Genomic DNA, 23,072 nt, shown 5'->3' with positions numbered 1-23,072 from the left:
AAGAAAGTTCTATTTGTGTAAAAGAAATGACATACATTTAATTTGAGTGCTGTGTTGCTTTTCAAATTTTCAACCTCTCCTACTATGACCAAGCAATTGCTAGTCAAAGTAGCACAGTGCTGAATAGCACAAAATGCACTGGTCATGAGGGGGGCAAAATCTTCCAGATATCAAGTGGCAATACAGAGTTGGAGGAGGAGAAAAGTGGCTTTTAAGAGCACAATTGGGTGGTGTAAAAAAGTGACCTGGAAGGCTGACTGGAAGCATAGCACTGAATAAGGCTGTTTTGGACCCACTTATTAACTTAAAGTGTCACTAAACCCACATCATAAAAAAAGAATCAATAAATGCTGTGCATGCTTAGTCGCTTAATGATTCTGCTGCTCTCTATCTCCACCTTCTGTTCATGTCTCCAATTCAGCCAGAGATTTTGTAGCTGTGGTGGCAACTCCGCACATGCTCAGTTTCCATTAACCACTTACCGACCACCACCTGCTAACTGCCATAACCCCGGTATCCCCGTTTTCGTGCGGCGGCCGGCTTTCAGATAAAAGTGGTCCCTGCGGCGGATTCACCGCGAGATCACTTTTATCGGTGGCAAGAGAGGGCCCTCTCCCGCCGCGATCCGGTGTCCTCCGCCGCTTTCCGGTAGCGGCGGAGGCGATCGCATCCTTCCCTGTGGTGTGCCTGGAGACGAGTGAGGCTAAGATGGCGCCCACTCGTCTCCATGACACTGCTGGGCGGAAGCAACATCAAAACGTCACTTCCGTCCACGCCTCTTAAAAGGCACATTTTTTTCAATTACTTTTTGGTTTTTTTTATTGCATTTTAGTGTAAATATGGGATCTGAGGTCTTTTTGACCCCAGATCTCATATTTAAGAGGACCTGTCATGCTTTTTTCTATTACAAGGGATGTTTACATTCCTTGTAATAGGAATAAAAGTGACACAATTTTTTTTTTTTTTAAACAGTGTAAAAATAAATAAAATAATGTAAACTAAATAATAAAAATAAAAAAAATTAAAATTTTTAAACCCCCCCCCCGTCCCGACGAGCTCGCGCGCAGAAGCGAACGCATATGCAAGTAGCGCCCGCATATGACAACGGTGGTCAAACCACACATGTGAGGTATCACCGCGCCCGGTAGAGCGAAAGCAATAATTCTAGCCCTAGACCTCCTCTGTACCGCAAAATATGCAGCCTGTAGAATTTTTTAAACATCACCTATGGAGATTTTTGAGGGTAAAAGTTTGACGCCATTCCACGAGCGGGCGCAATTTTGAAGCGTGACATGTTGGGTATCAATTTACTTGGTGTAACATTATATTTCACAATATAAAAAAAAAATTGGGCTAACTTTACTGTTGTCTTATTTTTTTATTCAAAAAATTTTTTCCAAAAAAAGTGCGCTTTTAAGACCGCTGCGCAAATACGGTGCAAAAAAAGTATTGCAATGACCGACATTTTATTCTCTAGGGTGTTAGAAGAAAAACCATATATAATGTTTGGGGGTTCTAAGTAGTTTTCTAGCAGAAAAACCGGTTTTAAACATGTAAACACCTAAAATCCAAAATGAGGCTGGTCCTTAAGTGGTTAAGGTTCTATGCTGAACATTTCCTCCCTATCACATCTGATCAGCCCATGTGACTATCGAGTCATACATGTTGGTGTATACACAGTGGCAAATGACAGCCCACTTTATTCCTCCTCCTCCATGCCCACTAACCAGCTAAACGCAATGGGGGCAGAATATTACATTTAGATTAATGAAGGCTTCACCTCCTTCTTATTCTAAGACACAGGCTGGAGGGGCATGACACAGCCTGTGACTTGCAGAAATTCGTCCCCACACCATGTTGTTTACACAAAATAATAAAGATTTGATTTCAAATATATATTAGTATGACAATTTAAAACAAACAGTTGATATTTTTACTCTGTAATCCAAAGGCTGTTTTTTTTTTTTTTTTTTTAAACATGTGACCAGCAGCAGAGGACTAGAGGCACCTCCTGCTTATTTTTCCCTGCAGACAGGCTGGGAAAGAGCTGGGTCACGTGACAGCTGTATATTGATTAGGAAAAAAGGTACTTTTTTTTTTATCAAATAATTACAGTGCCATCATCAACATACAGAAATAGAAGGGACAATGTACATTAAACTGTGTGTGTTTAGTATTACTTTAAGGGGTCACAAAGTTCTAATAAGTGCATAACTTGGGAGCACTAAGCGGATTTGAAGGAGGTGTGTTTCACTGTATATGTTAATAGAGAGAGCACTTTTTAAGAGCACAGGAATTTGAAAGACTTTCCTAAATGGACACTGTTTGAAGAACGTTTTATTGATTTGTCATGAGTTTCTCATTATCAAAGCACCAACTACTTAATATTGTCACCAAGTTTTATACTATTCCCTTTCTTTGTTATTTGAGCTATTTAAGACTGTGGGATGTGTTCACTAGGGAAGATATAATATTGGTTTATAACTTAACTGTTTGGTGCAGCGCCCATTATTTGATTTGAAGTTTGATGTGAAGCTATGTGACTGTCATTTCAATATATATATATATATATATATATTTTTTTACAGGTAAACAAGTCTAAAAACAGATGTTTAAGCATTTACCTTAGCCACAGCTCACAATTTTTTGCTGTGATTCATTGGTAAATCGATAGTAATGCGTCCTGCAAACATTACATTTGTAATTTCTTAAAGTATAACTAAAGGCTGTTGCTGTGCCCCCATTAGGGAGACTCACCCTCTCTATTTGTCCTGTTTACCATTATCATTGAAAGTGAAAGTAAAAGAATATTCCAAATTTTGGGTTTTCCCCAGAAACGTGATAGAGGAGAATAGGGACAATAGGGACACTAGTTCTGGTGAGCTGGAGGTCCCCAATAAATTCCCTTAATTTGCAGGGATTTTCTCTTTCTTCCTGTTTAGATTTAGGACAGGAAGTGAGGGGAAATCTCTGAAATGGGACACAGATGGCGAAAAAAAAAATCTGACAGGGGTTATAACCCTCCCTTGCTCTATCCAAAATGAAAACAAAATTGTCTATAGCTCTACTGTACTAGCACCCTACAAGGCAAGGTCTGCTAGTACAACAGCAGCTTTAGTTTCCTTTATATCTCATCTACAAGCATGTTATTACAGTTCTCCTAGGAATTACCATTACAAATGGCTACATACTCAAGGATTGCAGCAAATATAGCCTATTGACCAGTTATCACAGTGTTTGAGGCAACAGTATTAAAGCCTGTAGATTTTCTCATTGGACATACTGTTATAAGTGATTACCATAACTTAAAGGCAACAGCCTGTACTGTGTTGCCTATGGCTGGTTTATGAAGTGCTAGAATACAAAAGCATTTGAGGTTGGTTCTCAATACATTTGTAATGCATTTACACTGCATTTGCCAGGTGTTTACCATACATTCACACCGACTTGTACGAAGGAATAAAAGTAAAGCATTACTTGATCACAAAAGCCTGTGCACACTATTCCTACAAGCAAATTACAAGCAAAATAGACTGAGAATATATATTTAAAAAGAAAAAAAAATCTATTTACCTAAGGCTACTCTTTGTGTTTGGATGAAGAGTTTAAAAATAAACTGACTAGCATAATTTTGATTACAGCAAGTCGCAAAAACCAAAACTAAGGCAGGCCAGGTTTGATGCAAATTTCTTTCCTGCAACCCTGGGTTGCAGAAAAGAAAATCGCTCTATTCCCCCAGAGTTAATGGGGGAATAATCCCTCCCGTGTACCCAGGTTGATTGATGGATTGACTTGGGTACAATCAGCCTGCCCAAAAATGGATAGAATCTCAGCCAGTCCCTGCCGACTCAGCTCAGATTCAAACCATCTATGGCCGGCTCAAGGTAAGAACTAGTTTGTTAAAATAAAACTCCTTTTACACAATTTCACATCTTGATTGTTTCAAGTTTTAAACCTTTCCTATAAGTCCTACTGAAAGCCTGTTGATACAATGTACGATGAGGTTAAATGGAAATATGTGCAAAAGAGGTTATCATGATATGCTATGAAATGTGTTTGTGTTCCGATAAATGTATTGGCTGTGTAAAAATTCAAAAGTATTGCTAAATTTGAGTATTATTCAATTTTGGTATAAGTTGACCATCCTGTGGGATGTGGATGGATAACCACACGGACACCCGGTGCATGTATGATTGCTCAGGCAACATGCATGCCAATACTTGTCCTACTTAGATTGAGATTTCTCAATCATCAACACTGCGCTGTGTTAATTGACTAGGGACACTATGATGCAATACCCATTCCCTCCTGGTGTGTAGGGGCGCTGCGTAGTGTTCTGGGTCAACTTAACATTCAGCTGGGGTTTGCGGTCTTTGCTTTGTAGCGGGGCGTGGCCCCTCCCTGTATGGCTCTGAGAGTGAGGCTTGGACTTTGTTTCAAGCGTCACCTTCGGTTTGCCTGGGAACATATTCTGCGCATGCGCGATGGGACCTCGGGCGTCCATGTGCCGCTCCTGACGTCACATGCCGAGCGGCATTGGAGGGGGGGATAAAAGGCTGGCTGGCAGCCATTTTGCTGGAGCCATGAGAGAGCAAACAAACTGATGGTATTGACACAGTAAGTTGATAGACTCTTTACGTGAAAATTGTGAAAATAACATTACTTAGCAAGCAGTATAGTGGTTTTAAGGGGGGTAATTGGTTCAAATGGCTGTATATTTAGTTACTGATGGCAAATATAACTACCCCATCAACAGTACTAGCTTGAAATGTAATTATTAGAGCAATATGTATATATATTTTTTTTTTTTGTAACAATATCTAATACATTCTTACGTTAGATCTGTGGATCCTCATACCCTGTGGATGTTGGATAATTCAGACATTAAACAAAATCTTAAACTGCTCCTGAGGTTTACTTAGGAATAAAGATTCCTTGTAAGTCAACACATATGCATTTAAGATTAAGTGTCATGCAGTATAGCCATATGCAGATTTTGACTGTAATCCCAAATATATATTTTACATAGCTTGGACCTTTATCCTCCCTGTGGCTGTCTACTCAGTTGTCCAGACCATTACTCCATGAGTGTCAACTGCCATTACAATTATAGATAATATTTGATGGAAATTTAACAGGTATGTAATATAAGCCATAATATAAGAACAAATACAAAGCAGCCAATGCATTGTCGGGTGCATAACACAAAGGATTTGTTTATTTTATATATTAGTGTATACTGTTGCAAGAGTTCTCATGTTATAAATACAATATGTTTTATATAATTTTTTTCTTATGGACGGTTTATCATTCAATCTAGATTGATGCATATACTCCTGAAGAAGCTGTGTGTAAAAAAATTGGTGAAACATATTGAGGTGGATGCATCAATTTTAACATGGAACATGTAAAATGTGTCTGGTGATTTTATCAGTCTTGTAATTTTGAATTTTATTACAAAAATGAATTTCATGGATATGAAATAATTAATGATTTTATAACATAACTGTGTCGATTTGCACCTTTAAAGTCCCTACTTTCTTCATGTTTTTGTATTTAAAAATTGGGATGTGGTTCTAAAATTATTCAAATCCTTACGCTCAGGACTCAATAGTGGTAAAATTTCAAATCTTTTAAGCCACATTCTAGGCAGATATAAAAAGACGCAAATACAGTTCTGCAATAAATACTACAACATTTGTGTATTTTAAATTAATGTAGTACAGCCCGAATTTGACTTGTTTACAGTCCCTATACAGCAGAGCTGGAGTATGACAGAAAGCAGTACAAGGGGCCAATAAGAAGAAACATGGGTAGCAGCAGAGCAGACTGACAGAGACAAACTTATCACTACGCTGCTTCTCTCTCATTGTCCAATCACAGTTTGGGCGGGTCAAAGACCGCTAGGGCTTAGAGGAAGTGGGACTAATAAGGCTGGCCATCAGACCGAGGAAAAAAAAGAGAAGGGATACTGTTCCCTTATAGCAGGTTAAACAGCATAGTCCCTTTATATGCTGTAAAAAACCGGGTTGATCCTGCCTGTTCCCATGTCCCCCTATATAAACTGACCACGGTATTTGCTGATCCATGATACTGTGGTCAGTTTACATGCCTCCATCATCCCGCTGCTCTCCTCTTTCTTCCCCCTCACCCTCCCTCCCTGCTCGTCAGTTCCTGTGTGTGAGCGATTTCTCTCGCCCCTCTCCTCCTGCCACTATTAGTGGATTACTGCCAGCCCCTCTGTTCCACCAAGCTATACTATAACTACATAATGTAAATGTTTGCATAAAATTATGCCTCTTATTTCAGATTTCTGTTCGGTCATGCTACCTCCGGCCGCCCTCCTCCCCCGATCTAAGGGCTACAGCAAGAGGGGCTGAGTGGACAGCACAGCGGTCACCTAACCTCACAGTTGATGTCAGATAGGGCTTCCTCCCGTTGTAGCCCTTAGATTGGGGGAGGAGAACGACTGGAGGTCACGTGACCAAATACAAAATATCTGAAATAAGGTATTTGGGAGGCATAATTTTATACAAACATATACTTAGAGTAGTATGGCTTGGTAAAACAGAGGGGCTGGCAGTAATCTTTGACTTTACAACCACTTTAATTACCTAGTAACACAATTTTTTAGATCAGTCAGTATCCAAATTGAGGTTGCATTATAATATTAATGCAGTGTAGGTGCAATGCATTTGGATATCCGCACTGTCAAGCACATGACTCAGTTTTCTGCTATTAAAATCTAAAGTGGAACTCCCACCAAAACCTTTTTTTAGCTTTGTACTGAGTGGTATTATTGTGGTATGTGCCGTTTAGTGCTGGTGCCAAGCTTTACCAAAGGAGGGAGGTAAATGACTGGTAAAGTTGTCTTGAAGGTACATTACTTCAAGTAGGTGTAACCAGTTCAAGAAATGCTACAACTTGCGGACCACCTGTAAATTCATCCAACATATCCCACATCTTCTTTATATAGATGGTTGGAAACCTGTCCCAGGAGCCTACATATGGACCCATTTGGCTAAGGTGTGATAATCCTGACAGAAGAGTTTCTAGTTTTCCATGTTTAGAGTTGAAAACTGGGCTTACACCCCAACCTCATAAAAATTAATCTCACAATGGAACACTGAACATTATATCTTTATATTGGGCTTAAACACCATAGCTACCCTGGAAAGCAGCTTAAAATTATAATTTTCAAAACATCCAACTACAAGAGATTTGCTGGAAGAGTAAAGAATCACCTAAATACTACACAATCTTGTACAGTTGTGATACATACACTAGGCACAGGTGATGTTGTTAAAAAAACAAAATTGTACCCCGAGTTTTGTTCAATCTACGCTATAATAAATATTATGCTTCTACTGGGGTATCTAAACAACAAAAATATGATGAATTCAATGGTTTATCGGTAGAATCCTATGAGAAAACAAAAGCACATATCTGAGGGGGTGGTATATACATTAAAGTGGTATTAAATAAGGTTAACCCAACATTTAATATTCCTGATGTGTGCCTGCTGTACCATGTACTTGTATGAAAAGTTATCCTGTTCTATTTGTATTGCTTCCTTTGTAAAAATCTGACCACACTAGGCATGAGAGTGCAGCGTGGTTAGTTTTCTGGCTGTGCTGGGAACTCAGCCTTCACAGACTACTCTCCTCCAATGATCAGTCTGATGCTGACACACCCCCCCCCCCTCCTGCCCGCACATTCACCGGGAAGACCAGTGTGCTGCTGTTTCGCCTCCCCTAGCTCTCTGATCTTCTTATGCAGCTAAAAACAGAGGATCACTAAAAAAAAAGGTATTTGTAATGTCTTTAAAAGAACAAAAATGTTTTGCATTTTATTTCTTTCTTAAAAACTGAATGGGTTGTTTTAAAAGGTGAGAGTTCACATACAGTAAGGGAAAAAAAGTATTTGATCCCCTGCTGATTTTGTACATTTGCCCACTGACAAGGAAATGATCAGTCTATAATTTTAATGGTAGGTTTATTTTAACAGTGAGAGACAGAATAACAACAAAAATATCCCCCCAAAAAAAAAAAACGCATTTCAAAAAAGTTATAAATTGATTTGCATTTTAATAAGTGAAGCATTTGACCCCTTTGCAAAATATGACTTATTACTTGGTGGCAAAACCCTTGTTGGCAATTACAGAGGTCAGATGTTTCTTGTAATTGGCCCCCAGGTTTGCACACATCTCAGGAGGGATTTTGTCCCACTTCTCTTTTCAGATCCTCTCCAAGTCATTAAGGTTTTGAGGCTGATGTTTGGTAACTTTTTCTATGGGATTAAGGTTTGGAGACTCCAGGACCTTAATGTTCTTTCATTTGAGCCACTCTTTTGTTGCCTTGGCCGTGTGTGTTGGGTCATTGTCATGCTGAAATACCCATCCACGACCCATTTTCAATGAACTGGCTGAGGGAAAGAGGTTCTCAACCAAGATTTGACAGTATATGGGCCCCATCCATCGTCCCTTTGATGCGGTGAAGTTGTCCTGTCCCCTTAGCAGAAAAACACCCCCAAAGCATAATGTTTCCACCTCCATGTTTGACGGTGGGAATGGTGTCCTTGGGGTCATAGGCAGCATTCCTGCCTATGACCCCAGCTGAGTTGATGCCAAAGAGCTCGATTTTGGTCTCATCTGACCACAACACTTTCACCTAGTTCTCCTCTGAATCATTCAGGTGTTCATAAGCAAACTTTGTGCTTTCCTGAGCAGGGGGACCTTGCGGGCACTGCAGGATTTCAGTCCTTCACAGCGTAGTGTGTTACCAATTGGTTTCTTGGTGACTATGGTCCCAGCTGCCTTGAGATCATTGACAAGATTCTCCCGTGTAGTTCTGGGCTGATTCCTCACTGTGCTCATGATCAATGAAACTCCACAAGATTGACAGTTTTGTTTTTTTTTCCATTTGCGAATAATCGCAGCAACTGTTGTCACCCTCTCGCCAAGCTGCTTGGTGATGGTCTTATAGCCCATTCCAGCCTTGTGTAGGTCTACAATCTTGTCCCTGACATCCTTGGACAGCTCCTTGATCTTGGCCATGGTGGAGAGATTGGAATCTGATTGATTGTTTCTGTGGACAGGTGTCTTTTATACAGGTAACAAGCTGAGATTAGGAGCAGTCTTTTAAAAGGGAGTACTCCTAATCTCCGCTCATTACCTGTATAGAAGACACGTGGGAGCCAGAAATCTTACCAATTGATAGGGGATCAAATCCTTATTTCACTCATTAACCGCTTCCCGACAGACACACACCGATGTATGTCGGCAGAATGGCACGGCTGGGCAAATGGGCGTACCTGTAAGTCCTATTTGAATTTCCCGACGTGCCATTGCGTGTGCGCCGGCCGGGAGCTCCGTGAGTCGGGTCGCGGGTCCCGCGGACTCGATCGCCGCGAGGATACCCGCGATTGCCACACGGAGAGGAGGAACGGGAAGATGCTGATGTAAACAAGCATCTCCCCGTTCTGCCTAGTGACAGTGTCACTGATCTCTGCTCCCCGTCATCGGGAGCAGAGATCAGTGACATGTCACAGCTAGCCCACCCCCCCTACAGTTAGAAAACACTCCCTAGTACTGACTTAACCCCTCCCCTAGTGGTTAACCCCTTCACTGCCAGTGTAATTTACACAGGAATCAGTGCATTTTTATAGCACTGATTGCTGTATAAATGACAATGGTTCCAAAAATGTGTCAAAAATGTCCGATGTGCCCGCCATAATGTCAGTCACAATAAAAATCGCTGATCGCTGCCATTACTAGTAAAAAAAAAATTAATAAAAAATGCCATAAAACTATCCCCTATTTTGTAAACGCTATAACTTTTGCGCAAACCAATCAATAATCGCTTATTTTTTTTACCAAATACATGTAGAAGAATACATATCGGCCTAAACTGAGGAAAAAAATGTTTTTTTTTTATTATTTTTGGGGGATATTTATTACAGCAAAAAGTAAAAAAAATGCTTTTTTTTTCAAAATTGTCTTTATTTTTTTGTTTATAGTGCAAAAAATAAAAACCGCAGAGGTGATCAAATACCACCAAAAGAAGGATCTATTTGTGGGGAAAAAAGGACGTCAATTTTGTGCCGAATCGCAAAAAGTGCTCTGGTCAGGAAGGGGGTAAATTCTTCCGGGGCTGAAGTGGTTAAAATGCAAAACAATTTATAACTTTTTGGAAATGCGTTTTTCAGGATTTTTTGTTGTTATTCTGTCTCTTACTGTTAAATGAAACCTACCATTAAAATTATAGACTGATCATTTCTTTGTCAGTGGGAAAACGTACAAAATCAGCAGGGGATCAAATACTTTTTTCCCCCACTGTATACTTAAAACCCAAAAACAAACATTTATTATATTGCAGCTTAATTCTTAGATTTACATTCAATTTCTCTTTTAAGATTGATTTCTTCTATTTTCATTTGGTGATTTGGCCAGTAAGTCTATTTTTTCTCAAAAGAACAAGCTCTCCAGCAGAATGTATCAGTTACAGAGATGAGACAAACCATTTAACACTAGTAGGGGTGGTTACAATGATTAGCTTTTATGTAAAACCTTTATCCCATTGGTGCTCAACCTGTGGCCCTCCAGCTGTTGCGGAACTAGAAGTTCCATGAGGTTTTGTCAAGGCTGGCAGTTACAAGCATGACTCCCAAAGGCTGAGGCATGAGGGAACTTGTAGTTCCTTAACAGCTGGCGGGCCACAGGTTGAGCACTTAGACGAGTTTATCCCAAAAAGGAACAAAACTTTTTGCTGTAACTGATTATAAAGTATGAGCTGGAGTTTGGCTGCAATTTTTTAGTGAATTTAAATCTGCTCAAACATCCAACACTCTCCTACTCCCCGAATGACAACACTGCAGTCCAAAGGTGCCCCTGTGCTCCTTCGCCCAGAGAGGGGGCACTCCAATACAGGAGGTGTGTTACTGGCCAGATCGTCAGGTGAAAACTGAGGAGGAAAGGCCTAAAAAAAAAGAAAACTAATGCAGACACCACATCTAATGATTGGTAAGCCACAACATATTGTATTACATTTTTGGCTTCAAATTTAAAGCCGCTTTAAAATCTCTCATGGCTATTTGATTAAAACACTGACTTTAATCTGACTCAAAATACCTTTTAAAAATTTGGACTATAGGTTCCAACAATGGGAGTTAAAGCAGACTGTGGCCATCACCATGTGATAGCAACAATATGAACCCCACTTTCAGCATAAAGCAAATAAGAGGCAAATAAATTCTGCCACACTACACTTCAGGATCAAGGAGCAGAAATCCAATATGCCAGCAGAATTGATGAACATCTGCTTCACTGATCTCATGTCAAAGATGGCTTGGATCATTCAGAATAAGAAAAAATGTTAAGAAACCATCTGCAGGATAACAAAAGCCTTGCTTGGTAGAGAATCTGCTCAGATGAAAACTTCTTGGTTCAACTTGGTAAAGTTAAAGATTACTGCCAAAAAATGAAGAATACCTGGAAAACACAGCACAAGTACTGTGCATGACATGTGGAATTAACATTTAGTAGAAATAATTTTTAAAAAATGGAGAGAAGAAACTGCATTTTGTATGGGAAAAGCAATCTGAGAAAACAGTGGACCAATATTCATAGAAACCAGAAAGTTCTACAAAGTTTAAAACTAATTGGGGAGGAATTCAGACCAAGAATTTTCATAAATAAAGCCAAGGCTGGTTCTATCATCTGCTACCAACGCAGCATACTTGTGAACTGGAAACTTTGATGAGCTCCTAAATAAAGCAGCCGACTCCACAGATGAGAACAGGGAAACCATTTGTCAACAGGAGTCAGAAAACATCTTATGAAAAGAAGAAAGATAGAGCCAATATGACATAACATAAAAACAAGAAATCAATAAGCATGGAAAACATTCCTGCAGATTGCTTTAACTTTATTATTTAAAAACTCAAGATCCTTTTAAAGAATTGGAAGCATCTGAATTAAAAAGGAACTGCCCAATCAGTGGAATTGTGCAATTATGTGTGCACTTCATAAAAAAGAAGAATGGTATCCAAAAAATTCTAGATGTGTCTCTCTCAATATCACAAACAAAATCCTCTCCAACGTTCCCGATTTCTTCCTCTTAGAATTTATAGGCAATTAGCAATGTGATTTTTTTGTGTTTACAAACTGTTTATTCAGAAATATTCAAAATCAGATTGCATTACTATATATAAAAATTTTGGTATACAACATAGAAAGTTACTATCATTAGAATACCAATATATAGGTATACGGTCATACATAATGGATGTTTTGTACATAATACCAGTGATAGGTGTTATCAACAGATCGTGCAGAGATAAAAAAAAAAAAAAAAACATATGAAATATAAAGATATAATCCTAAACCTATTTAAAGTGGATTTAAATCCAATTCATGAAATTTGACCTATGCACATACAGTATATCTGTAGTGTTTTCTCATCTCTCTTCAAAGCACTAAGTCCTGTGTGTTTCGTTGCCCTGTTATCAGCAGGATAACATCTGAGAAGTTCTCAGAGACGGCAGATAAAAGTAGCTGAAAATTTGTGTCGTGGGAGGGTGCTATAAATAGATTAGCACAGAGCTTGTCTTGTCACAGCACAGCTCTGAACGAATCTTTGTTCTTCTACCTACATGGGAGGGGGGGCTTTTCTCCAATCAGCTGTCTGCCAGTGTAAGCCAAGGCTACACTCCCAGTGCAGAATGAGGAAGTTAAAATTCAACACGATGAAAGAATTCTAAACAATATAGCAAGATGAAGACAGCAGATATGCAAGTAAAACTTATGTAGGAAGATTGGTTTCATCTCTGTGCATCATCTGAGGTTGTTGACTTCACTGGGTATATGTGAGGGTTTACATCCACTTTAATATACGCTTAATATTTTCTGAATGGTACTATCAAAAAAATAGGAGGAGATCAAGTCAGCTACTGTATTCAAAATAGAAAACCACACATCCCATTTTGCATGAAAAAAATGCATGGACTCAAAAAGAGTATGAAAGATTCTCTGTCAACATAATGCCATCAGTTCTGTCTGAGTTTTTCTATGAATCTGATCAGGGAGAAAACAACTGGGTGCCTGGTAGGATTCCACCACCTTTTTACTAACTTCAAAAGACCACTTGATATAGTTTTAAAGTCACATTTTTTAGCCTACATATATTAAAATCCTAAAACATTACCCAGGAAAGGATTTCCTTTAGATTTGTAAGAAAGCATTTAAATATCATTGCTGCTGGACCAGATTGCTCAGCAGGAGGGGCCTGAAGCGCTGGCGGGGACCCCAGAAAAGAAGGATCAGGGCCGCTCTGTGCAAAACCATTCCACAGAGCAGGCAAGTATGATGTTTGTTATTTAAAAAAAAAAAATTAAGGTTTAGTATCAATGACGGCCAAAGCGCGGACCTGAATTTCCGGGCCTCCCCTTTGCACGCGCCCCCTGCAGAGCGCTCGCTGTGATCACCGAGTCACTGAGACTAGGCTGATCACAGATCTGAGTAAGGGGCCGATCCCGGCCCCTTACCATGTGATCGGCTGTCAGCCAATGACAGCTAATCACATGATGTAAACAAAAGCTCGATAATCGTTTATTTTTTTCTCCTCACGCTAACAGTGTGTGGAGAAAAAAAAGCCAATCACCGGCTCATGTGCAAGGGACATCGGTCCCGAAGAGGAAGAGGCAATTCTGCCTCATCTGTGCCACCAGTACCCCCTGCCAGTGCCACCTGCCAGTGCCCACCAGTGCCATCTATCAATGCCCATGAGTGCCACCTATCAATGCCCACAAGTGCCACATATCAATGCCCACCAGTGGTGCCAATCAGTGCCACCTAGCAGTGCTGCCTATCAGTGTAACCAACAAGTGCCTATTGCCACATCAGTGCCGCATCATCAGCGTACATCAATGAAGGAGAAAAATTACCTGTTTGCAAAATTTTATAACAAAATATAAAAAAATATAATTTTTTTTTTTTTTTTTAAATTCGGTCTTTTTAAATTTTAACAAAAAATAAAAACCGCAGAGGTGATCAAATACCACCAAAAGAAAGCTCTATATGTGGAAAAAAAATGATAAAAATTTCATTTGGGTACAGTGTTGTATGACCGCGCAATAGTCATTCAAAATGTATCAGCGCTGAAAATTGGCCTGGACAGAAGGGGGGTTTAAGTGCCCAGTAAGCAAGTGGTTAAAGTGGTTGTTAAGCCACTTCTATAAAAAGCTCCCATCCCCTCTGTATTATAACAATAAATTCCCCTGTGCTATATAATAAATATGCTTATCTGTACCGATAACACAGTGTCTTCCTGCGCTCAGGTGCCTCCTCCCTCCTCTCCTCTGCCCGACTGACAGTTCCAGTGGACGGGGCTGAGATGAGAGATAGATCCGAGGAGTCACATGATCGCAGGGAGCCGCTGTGTTATTGATACAGATAAGCATATTATATAACACAGACACAGGGGAACGTATTGTTATAATACAGAGGGGATGGGAGCTTTTACTATTAAATATGAAAGCAGCAGGAGTGGAGGGGGCAGGAGGGGGGAGAGGATGGAGGAAAGGACACAGGAGACAGAGAGCAGGGCTGCGGATGACTGAGGCACGTAAGCTGACCACGGTGTCAGGGCTCAGCAGCCATGATACACTATTGTCAGTTTACAGAAGGGAGGGTATAGCCAGGCAGAATCAGCCAGGTTTTGTAGGTGTTACAGGGGGCCAAATAACATAGCACAAGCACTGTGCTGTAGAAAATGCTTTAAGGGAACAGGATCTGTTTTTTTTTTTTTTTTTTTTTTTTTTTTTGTGTGTATGCATGTGCACACAGACAGCCTATGGACGTACAGCTGTACTCACAGCCAAGGGCAGCAAGGGAACTCTGAAAGAATGGAGGCACTCCAATAAAGGAAACAAAGGGAAGATTTTAAGAAATGGATTACAAAACAATGATAGGCTTCACAATCATAATGCTATAAGCTTTTTAAGTTACAGAGCTTAATAACCGCTAAAGAAAAAAACAAAAAACTTTTACAGCACAGGCTCTGAAAGTCCGGCACTGTAAGCTGGAACCTTCAGAACGCATGTGCTGAAGACGTCATCGGCTGCATACACTCTGAATATCTCCTAAACTGCGCAAGTTTAGGAGATATTCACAGTACGTACAGGTAAGCCTTATTATAGGCTTACCTGTAGTTACAAGTGGTGTAACAGAGTTTAAAACTACTTTAAAGCTAAATGCATGGAAAACAGCTTAAAACACAGATGAAATACTTATATTAGAACTGTTTTTTTTATTTGTGTCCATCAAGTTCTGATTACTGTTTGGCAAGCAGTATTCCCGATTTGCTCTGCTGCAGTTCAGTAATGGTTACAAGGCCCTCCCCCAACCTGTGACCGGATAGAGAAAGAATAAGTAGCATTAGCATGTCCCTTGTTAGTACATGAACACTAAAGCACAACTGGATGGTTCATAGTTTTGCTTCACCCTCTCCCAGGCTGAGCTCTGCAAAATGGAGAATTGCAAGTGGCTAATACCATATCATATTCAGGCACTAACACTCCTTAAAGTGGCTGTAAACCCTAGGACAAAAAAAAAACAAAACTGCAAGACAAAGGCATAATGAGCTAGTATGCATAGCATACTAGCTCATTATGAATTACTTACCTGAGATCGAAGCCCCTGCAGCCGTCCTCATACACCGCTCCGACGGTTGACATCGCTCCCAGAGTTACTCCCGGGTATCGTGGGCTCCGGCGCTGTGAGCCGCCGGTAGCAGCACATTAACTGGAGCAACGGCACATACTAATTCAGGTTTAAGGCTGAACTCCAACTTTTTTTTCACTAGAACTGACTGGAATGTTCAGTCCCAGCATAGTTCATACCTTTCTCTGTACCATGTTGCTCTGTTGTCTGCAGATCCTCTGATATTCTGGGTTTAGTTGTGGCTTTGTACTATGTGACAGTCTGTATAGCCTGATGAAGACTGACAGACACTTACTGCTGCATCTCTAGCCTAAAAAACGCCCCTCTATTTTCTGAGACTGTGCAAATGATGTAACTTCACTCACAGCTCTGATGGTGGGTGGGATGGAAATACAACCCAATTTGCACTCAATCCCACCCAGTCACACCTACAGGAAGAGTCCAAACCTTCCAAGTCCCACCTCACAGATCACAGCATTATTCAAAATCAAATAGGAAACCCCTTCATATACAGCTGTTCTGAAAGCTAGCTGTGTTGCTGCTGGGCAGGATCAAATGGATCACAATTTGAATTCAGTCCTGCCCAATTAAATATACTGACCAGTGTGAAGAGAGAGACACCTCAGATCCCGCCCTCCCAGTGCCCTGTTCTCTGAAGTGATTAATTTACATATGAAGGAAACACCTTCATAATAACCTCCCATAGCCCTTCCTCTGTAATCTTGCAGTTAGCCATTATTCTTTGGCATGCTGCAAGACAGGAATTACACATTTACACCTGCTTTGCAGACTGAAGAGTGATCTGCATTAGGATCACTCTTCAGGGAGCATTTGACAGGTGGTGAGGAGTTGTATTACCTCGTCATTACCCATTTTAACCTCCCAAATGCTGCAGTACTGCATTGTAAACATGTACATTGTGCACAATTGCAGTGTGGCTCCAATTACTAGAATTTGTTGTGTCTGGCAGGCAGTAGTGCCCACCAAGCACAACAGGAGGTATAGTTGCCACCACAGCCATGAAGCAGAGTGTCGCAGTCATGGCATGTGTTCATCCCCCAGCCACTGCCTCTTCAGCTAAAGGGGGAGAAGTTGGGGGGTGGTAAAACCTTGTGGTTGCGCTGCATTTTTACACCATTCATTTAAACAAGCCCTAAGACTTCACTGATTCTAGTATGGAATCCCTTGCATCTAAGGCCCGATTCACACTTTGTGTAGAAGGAGTGCGCATTTCTGCTGACATTTTTAGTGTGTTTGGTGACTACACATACACTGTACAACAACCAAAGATTTGTGTGACTAAATTGAGTTGTGTGTGTGTGTTGTATGTGCAAACACTATATACACATTACAAATCATGCCTTCAACAAAGACAGTTTGCTGTTTCTCTGTCAAAAAGAATGAGACCACCGCAGAAAAAAACATGATCATGTGTTCAGTGTTATATTTGTGTGCCCTCGATAGCTAGAATAGAATATTTCTTGTCCAAGAGATGGTTTGTAAGGTTACACTTCCTACTGTACAGCATTCTGTTCACTGCAGAGACAAATGGAGTGTGTTTGGTGGCAGCAGAATTCCAATACTCTCCTTTCACCACCCACACGAAGGCCCAGAAACACCCACCCACATCAACTGCCAGAACTGCTACAAGCGACTCCCATAGTCTGTCCTGAAGCTACAGAGGTTTAAAGGAAGGAAGGAAACAGGAAGTCAGAGAACTTTCAAAGTCAGCCAGGAGGAGGAATTACATCGCAGACACAGAAACCTGCTGTATACAGCTAAAGTAGGTAAGTTACACACAATCTGACACTGGGGTTGTGATCTATTTACATGCACAATGCATCTGTTGTTTTGGAGAGGAAAGGCGGGAGCTCTTCTTTAACCGCTTGCTGACCAGCGCGTGATGATGTACGTCGGCACAATGGCACGGCTGTACAAATGGGCGTACCTGTACATCCCCTTAAAATCACGGGTTAGTGGCCATTGGCTCCCGCTGCTGTCAATCAAATCCAGTGGCAGGGGAGCTGGGGGTCTTGGCCGAGTCCTGCTGTCTGTGTCAACGGACGCGGCAGCAGAACTAAGGAGCGCTCCCGCATGAGTGCCCCCATGAAAAGCGGCTCTTCGAGGGGGCACTTGAAGAGGAGGAGCCAGGAGTGCCACCGGGATACCCTTGCACAAAGCAGGTAAGTATGACATGTTTGTTATTTAAAAAAAAAAATCATCTTTACAATCACTTTAATGCCCCACACTATGGCTGGATGGCTGATATCTTACTACACTTTTTCTTTCTTCTGCTTCTGTGCCCCAGGCAACAAAGTGCATGTAGCACATTTTCCCATCTTTCCAAATTTTCTCATTGCTGAAATAGTGTGGCTGACAGTGACCACCAACCCCTCCACAACACTGTTTTCCAACCACGCATCTAGCAAGGAGACAAATATTTAAATAACTACAATTAACAGTGCTTACTTCAGTACCCAGTGCTGTTGGTTGCTAGAATGCAGGCAGCCATCTGCACCTTAACAACCAAAGATGCTGCATGGTTTGGCCACCTGCTTCCAAGCAACCAGGGATGCCAGGTGTGGAGAGGTGGGGGGGAGAATGGTAGGGGCCACCTGTATCCTAGCAACCAAGGATGCTAGGCGGCATCAGTCTCCTGCATCCTAGCACCCAAGGACGCTAAACAGCAGTGGCCACCAGCATCCAAGCAACCACGAGAGGCAGGGGCTGCCTTTGTTTAAGCAACCGAGGATCCCAGGCAGCAGGGGCTACTTGTGTCCTAGTAACCAAAGATGCCAGGTGGCAGGGGCCAGTTGCTTTCAAGCAACTAAGGACAGCAGGGGTTGTCTGCATTCAAGCAGGACCCCAGGCAGCAGTGGCCACCGATGTCCTAGTAACCAAGGGCGCTAGGTGGAAGAGGTCGCCTGTATGCTACAAGCCAAGGATGCTAGGCAGAAGGCCACCTACAGCTAACAAAAAAAAAAAAAAAAAACAGAGGGGGTGGAACGGGGTACCTGGGTGGGAGCCCTCAAACCGATACATCATCTCCCTTCATCGCGATCATTAACAAGGGCTTAGTACCACCCACAAATGGGACTTGATTGGGTGTGTGAGGTTAGAGAATGTGGAAGACGACTAAAGAGATTTTCTTCACATTTTAATACTGTTTTATTGGAGAAGTGAATACAGGTATTTAGACATGTATGTATGGAACTATTTTTTTTTTTTTATACGTATGAGAATTTTTCTTTAAAATGTCTAGCAGCAAGTCTTTAGCAGTATACTACAAAGGTCAGCTCACCTTTTGTCATAGGAGTGTGAACTCGAATATGCATCTCGTGATCGAGACCTTGATCTACGTCCAGATTTTTTATGACTACGAGCTCTGCTATCTGATGAACTACTGGAGGAAGAGCGTCTTCGATGTTTCTTCTTTTTGCGAGTCCTGGTTTCCTCCTCTGAATCTGAAGAGTGGCGACCCATTGTGTCCCTTGCAAAAAATAAAGTAAAAAAAAAAAAAATAGTCAAACTTTATTTTCATTTAGCAAGTTAACAAAAAAAAAATCTGTTTTTTACAAAGGTCTGCAAATTTACTGGAAAGTTCCTCCTCCCATTCTGTCCCGTTTACAGGTGCTCACTGGAACAGGAAATAAGAGGAAATCTCTTCAATGGGGACACAGGCAGCAATTAAAACCCAATAGTGATGCTACACTTTATACAAGACTACAAACAAAATTTCTAAAATTCTACCTTAACTCTGATAGTATAAACAGTGGACTGATAAGTATCCTCTTTTGCCAGAGTGAGCAAATTGCAAGGGGCTACTTTTTTTAATTAACTAAATTGCTGTTCGGATCTGCATATATTAGTCTTCAGGGAAATGTCTGCTTTAGCTAGCATAGTACTAAGGCCTCATGCACACTGGGAGTTAAAAACACCACTTTTAGGGGCGTTTAATTTTTTTTTCTGCCTCTAAACACCTCTCAATGCTAGCCTATGTGTCCATGCAAACAAGCATTTAGAGGCACAAAAAAAAACACTGCTAGTGCGTTAAGGAGCAGCAGTGTTCTGGCAGAAAAAAAAGATTGATGAGTATAAATGCGCATTAATGCTAGACACGTTTAGCGCTTGAGCGCTAATTCATTTCAATGGCCATAATAAGTTATTATTCTGACCAATGATATGTATTATCGCCCAAGCACTTTAGGTGCCTAAACATGCCTACAAAAACATGGCTTTAGGCATGATTTTGATGCTGCTTTTCTACTGTCAACAGAAAGGCATTCAAGAGAGCTGGGCAAATGCTCAGTGCGCATGAGACCTAATGTATACAACTTGGCATGATTAGTTAATCTAACTGCATGCCGTAGTGAAAGCAGCTGTCCAACCATCGTCGCCATTGCACAAAAGACCCAGCCAAGAATCTGATAAAGACAGATGTGTTGAAGAATGCCTGAAAGTCGCCTCCATCTACAAACTGTTGATGCTACATAAATCCTGTATAATAGGATACTAATGCCATCACTGCAATCATGTTACAAAAAATGCTCAATGTACCTTAACGTGTAAGTGTGGCCAGGCTTTGGACATTCAACTATTACATTTTCAAACCATAAATGAACTTTAAACCCAGCCCACAATGCCTTTTGTAGCTGCAAGAACTGTGGAGGAATTCATCAAGCTCCTCTTTTTCCCCTGTTCTAAAACACCTTCTCTGTATTTACATTAGAGATTAGAAGTCTACCAAGTCATTGCTGGGAAAGAAAGTATGGTGAGCTGAACTGCAGGGAAACCACCCCCTAGCATCCATCTTGAATAAGCGCAGATGATTCATGTAGCATTTAATTCCTGGAATTCATTTGCCCTAAGTTCAGGCATGCAGGCAAGAGGCTTAGCTGAGAAAAATCTCTCCTCCCCGCCTGAAGACTCCTGGGATGTATGACATAATTTGCTTAGGCCTGGAAACTAGCAAGTAACTGTTGAAGTGTACAATTCCAAAAGCTGGCAAAGTAAGTGGCACTAACAAGGAAGAGCTGGAAGATTTTTGCAACGGGCGGCACAGTGGTGTAGTGGGTAGCACTCTCGCCTAGCAGTAAGAAGGGTCGCTGGTTCGAATCCCAACCAACCTGTTTAAACTGTCCCTAGTATGTATGAATGTGAGTTAGGGACCTTAGATTGTAAGCTCCTTGAGGGTAAGGACTGATGTGAATGTACAATGTATATCTAAAGCGCTGCGTAAATTAACGGCGCTATATAAGTACCTGAAATAAATAAAATAAACTAATTAGGTTATTTGGCAACAAGTCAGTAACATGACTGGATATACTGTAAAAAGAGCACCTTAGAAAGGGTGTCTCAGAAGTAATGATGGGCAGAGGTTCACCAATCTCCTTCCCTGACTACTCCCCGGAGACACAACAGCATCAATGTATTTTTGTTTTTTTTACAAGAAACTCATCTAGTGCATAGCAAAGTCCTCTCCCTCAAGAGGCTCTGGGTCTAAAAGGTGTTTCACACCACATATTCCTCAAACTCCAGGGGCATATCCATAATAATTAGTAAATCATTACTGTGTACAATTGAGGGTGTACATACTCATCCACAGGGCATATATATCTTATAATGCTAGTACTTATTGCCGGGCCTCAGATATGTTTTGGTTAATATCCATCTTCCACCTCCGTTTAGCCCCAATCTTTTACACACTCTCCTAGACAAGATTAGCTCATACTGCCCAGGTAAGGTACTCATCATGGGAGACTTTAATGTTACCCTATCCACAGACCTCAATAGAGCTACCCCTTACAACCAGCATACAGGTGATCTTTCCAACTGGTCACTGGCTGCTAATATGATTGAGATCTGGAGATTGCGTCATCTCACCAGCCAAGCAGGTTCTTGTTTTTCTACTACACATAGAACTTGCTCCCATACAGACCTGGCATTCGCCAACTCCTCTTTACTCACACACGTTCAAGAGGTCATGTATCTTCCTGGGGGGGTATCAGACCACTGTCATTTATCTGTGATCTTGCATACCTCCTGGGTTCACAACAGATAACCATTGAGACTGGACCCATAGTGGATATCCCACCTGAAAGCCACTGTGCAAATGTCTGATGTCATAAGACTATTGGAACCTTAATGAGACTTCTACCTTCCCCAACATGGTCTGGGACACCTTCAAGGCATGCATGCCTGTGCATTACATCTCTCTACAGAAAGCCATAACAACTGAGCAATCATCATGTACGCAGTGTTTACAGTATCCTGAAAAGGTGCAGGCTAACTTGTATCCTACCCAGCCTTCCCAAGTTAATTTCCACATATTTATGTCTGTGCAGAGAGATTTACAGCTCCATATGACAGAAATTACTAGAAAAAAACCTGTATAACCATAGACAGGAATTTTTTGAACAGCGTGACAAAAGGGACAGGCTGCTGGCCATGCTCTTGCAAAATGGCAGGCCCCTTATGGCTTTTTCTGGTTTGCAATCCTCAGAAGATGGTATCTTTCTCACAACCCAAGAGGATATACTACTTGAGTTTTCTAAATATTATAGCAAGCTGTATACCTCCTCTCTATCTCCAGACATCAGTCACTCTGCGCTCACTGCCCTCTTAAACCCATCAGCTCAGGATGCCTCTCTGATTCAGAGAGCGACTCCCTTATGGGTCCTAACTCTGCTGAGGAAGTGAAACTGGCCATTAAATCATTCCCCTCATGGGAAGGCCCCTGGTCCAAATGGGATGCCCATGGAATTCTATAAAACTCATTTGGATATCCTGGCCCCTACACTGGCTGCTACTTACTGCAGAAGTTTGGAAGACAACATACTCTCTCCTTCTATAAAGGAACCTCACATTATTATGATTTATAAACATCCCAAAGACCCTTCTCTCTGTGCAAACTACAGGCCCATCACATTATTAAATTGTGACCTTAAAATATTTACTAAACTCTTTAAATCTAAGGTTAGTCGGTTGCTCCACACCCTTATCGATTCGGATCAGATGGGATTCAGACCTCATATGTCTATAAACATTAAAGGGGTTGTAAAGTTATTTTTTTTTTTTTTTTTTAAATAACAAACATGTTATACTTACCTTCACTGTGCAGCTCGTTCTGCACAGAGTGGCCCCGAACCTGGTCTTCTGGGGTCCCTCGGCGGCTGTTTCAGCTCCTCCCCGCAAGCATTTACCACCTTCATGCGAGCTCCCTCGCACGGTGGTGAGTGCTTGCGGGCGCGCTCCCGTGATACAGCCGGCGGCTATAGCCGCTCGCTGTATCACACGGCCCCGCCCCCCGGCGCGCCGCGTCATCGGATGTGATTGACAGCAGCGCGAGCCAATG

General features: G+C 41.3%; 1 protein-coding gene across 2 annotated transcripts in view; it reads right to left on the bottom strand.

Annotated features, from left to right (window-relative positions):
• Positions 1-23,072, bottom strand: part of RSRC1 (arginine and serine rich coiled-coil 1) — a 531,608-nt gene that overhangs the window by 494,715 nt on the left and 13,821 nt on the right. For both annotated transcript variants that reach the window (XM_073626091.1, XM_073626090.1), the window contains exon 2: positions 19,020-19,208. In XM_073626091.1, the coding sequence (XP_073482192.1) occupies positions 19,020-19,201 (182 nt within the window). In that variant the 5' untranslated portion in view covers positions 19,202-19,208. The remainder of the gene's footprint in view (positions 1-19,019; positions 19,209-23,072) is intronic.

This window comes from Aquarana catesbeiana, linkage group LG04 (assembly GCF_042186555.1).
Source record: "Aquarana catesbeiana isolate 2022-GZ linkage group LG04, ASM4218655v1, whole genome shotgun sequence".
Lineage (NCBI taxonomy): Eukaryota > Metazoa > Chordata > Amphibia > Anura > Ranidae > Aquarana > Aquarana catesbeiana.
Note: the sequence above shows the minus strand (reverse complement) of the source record. Positions and strands in the feature narration are given on the sequence as shown.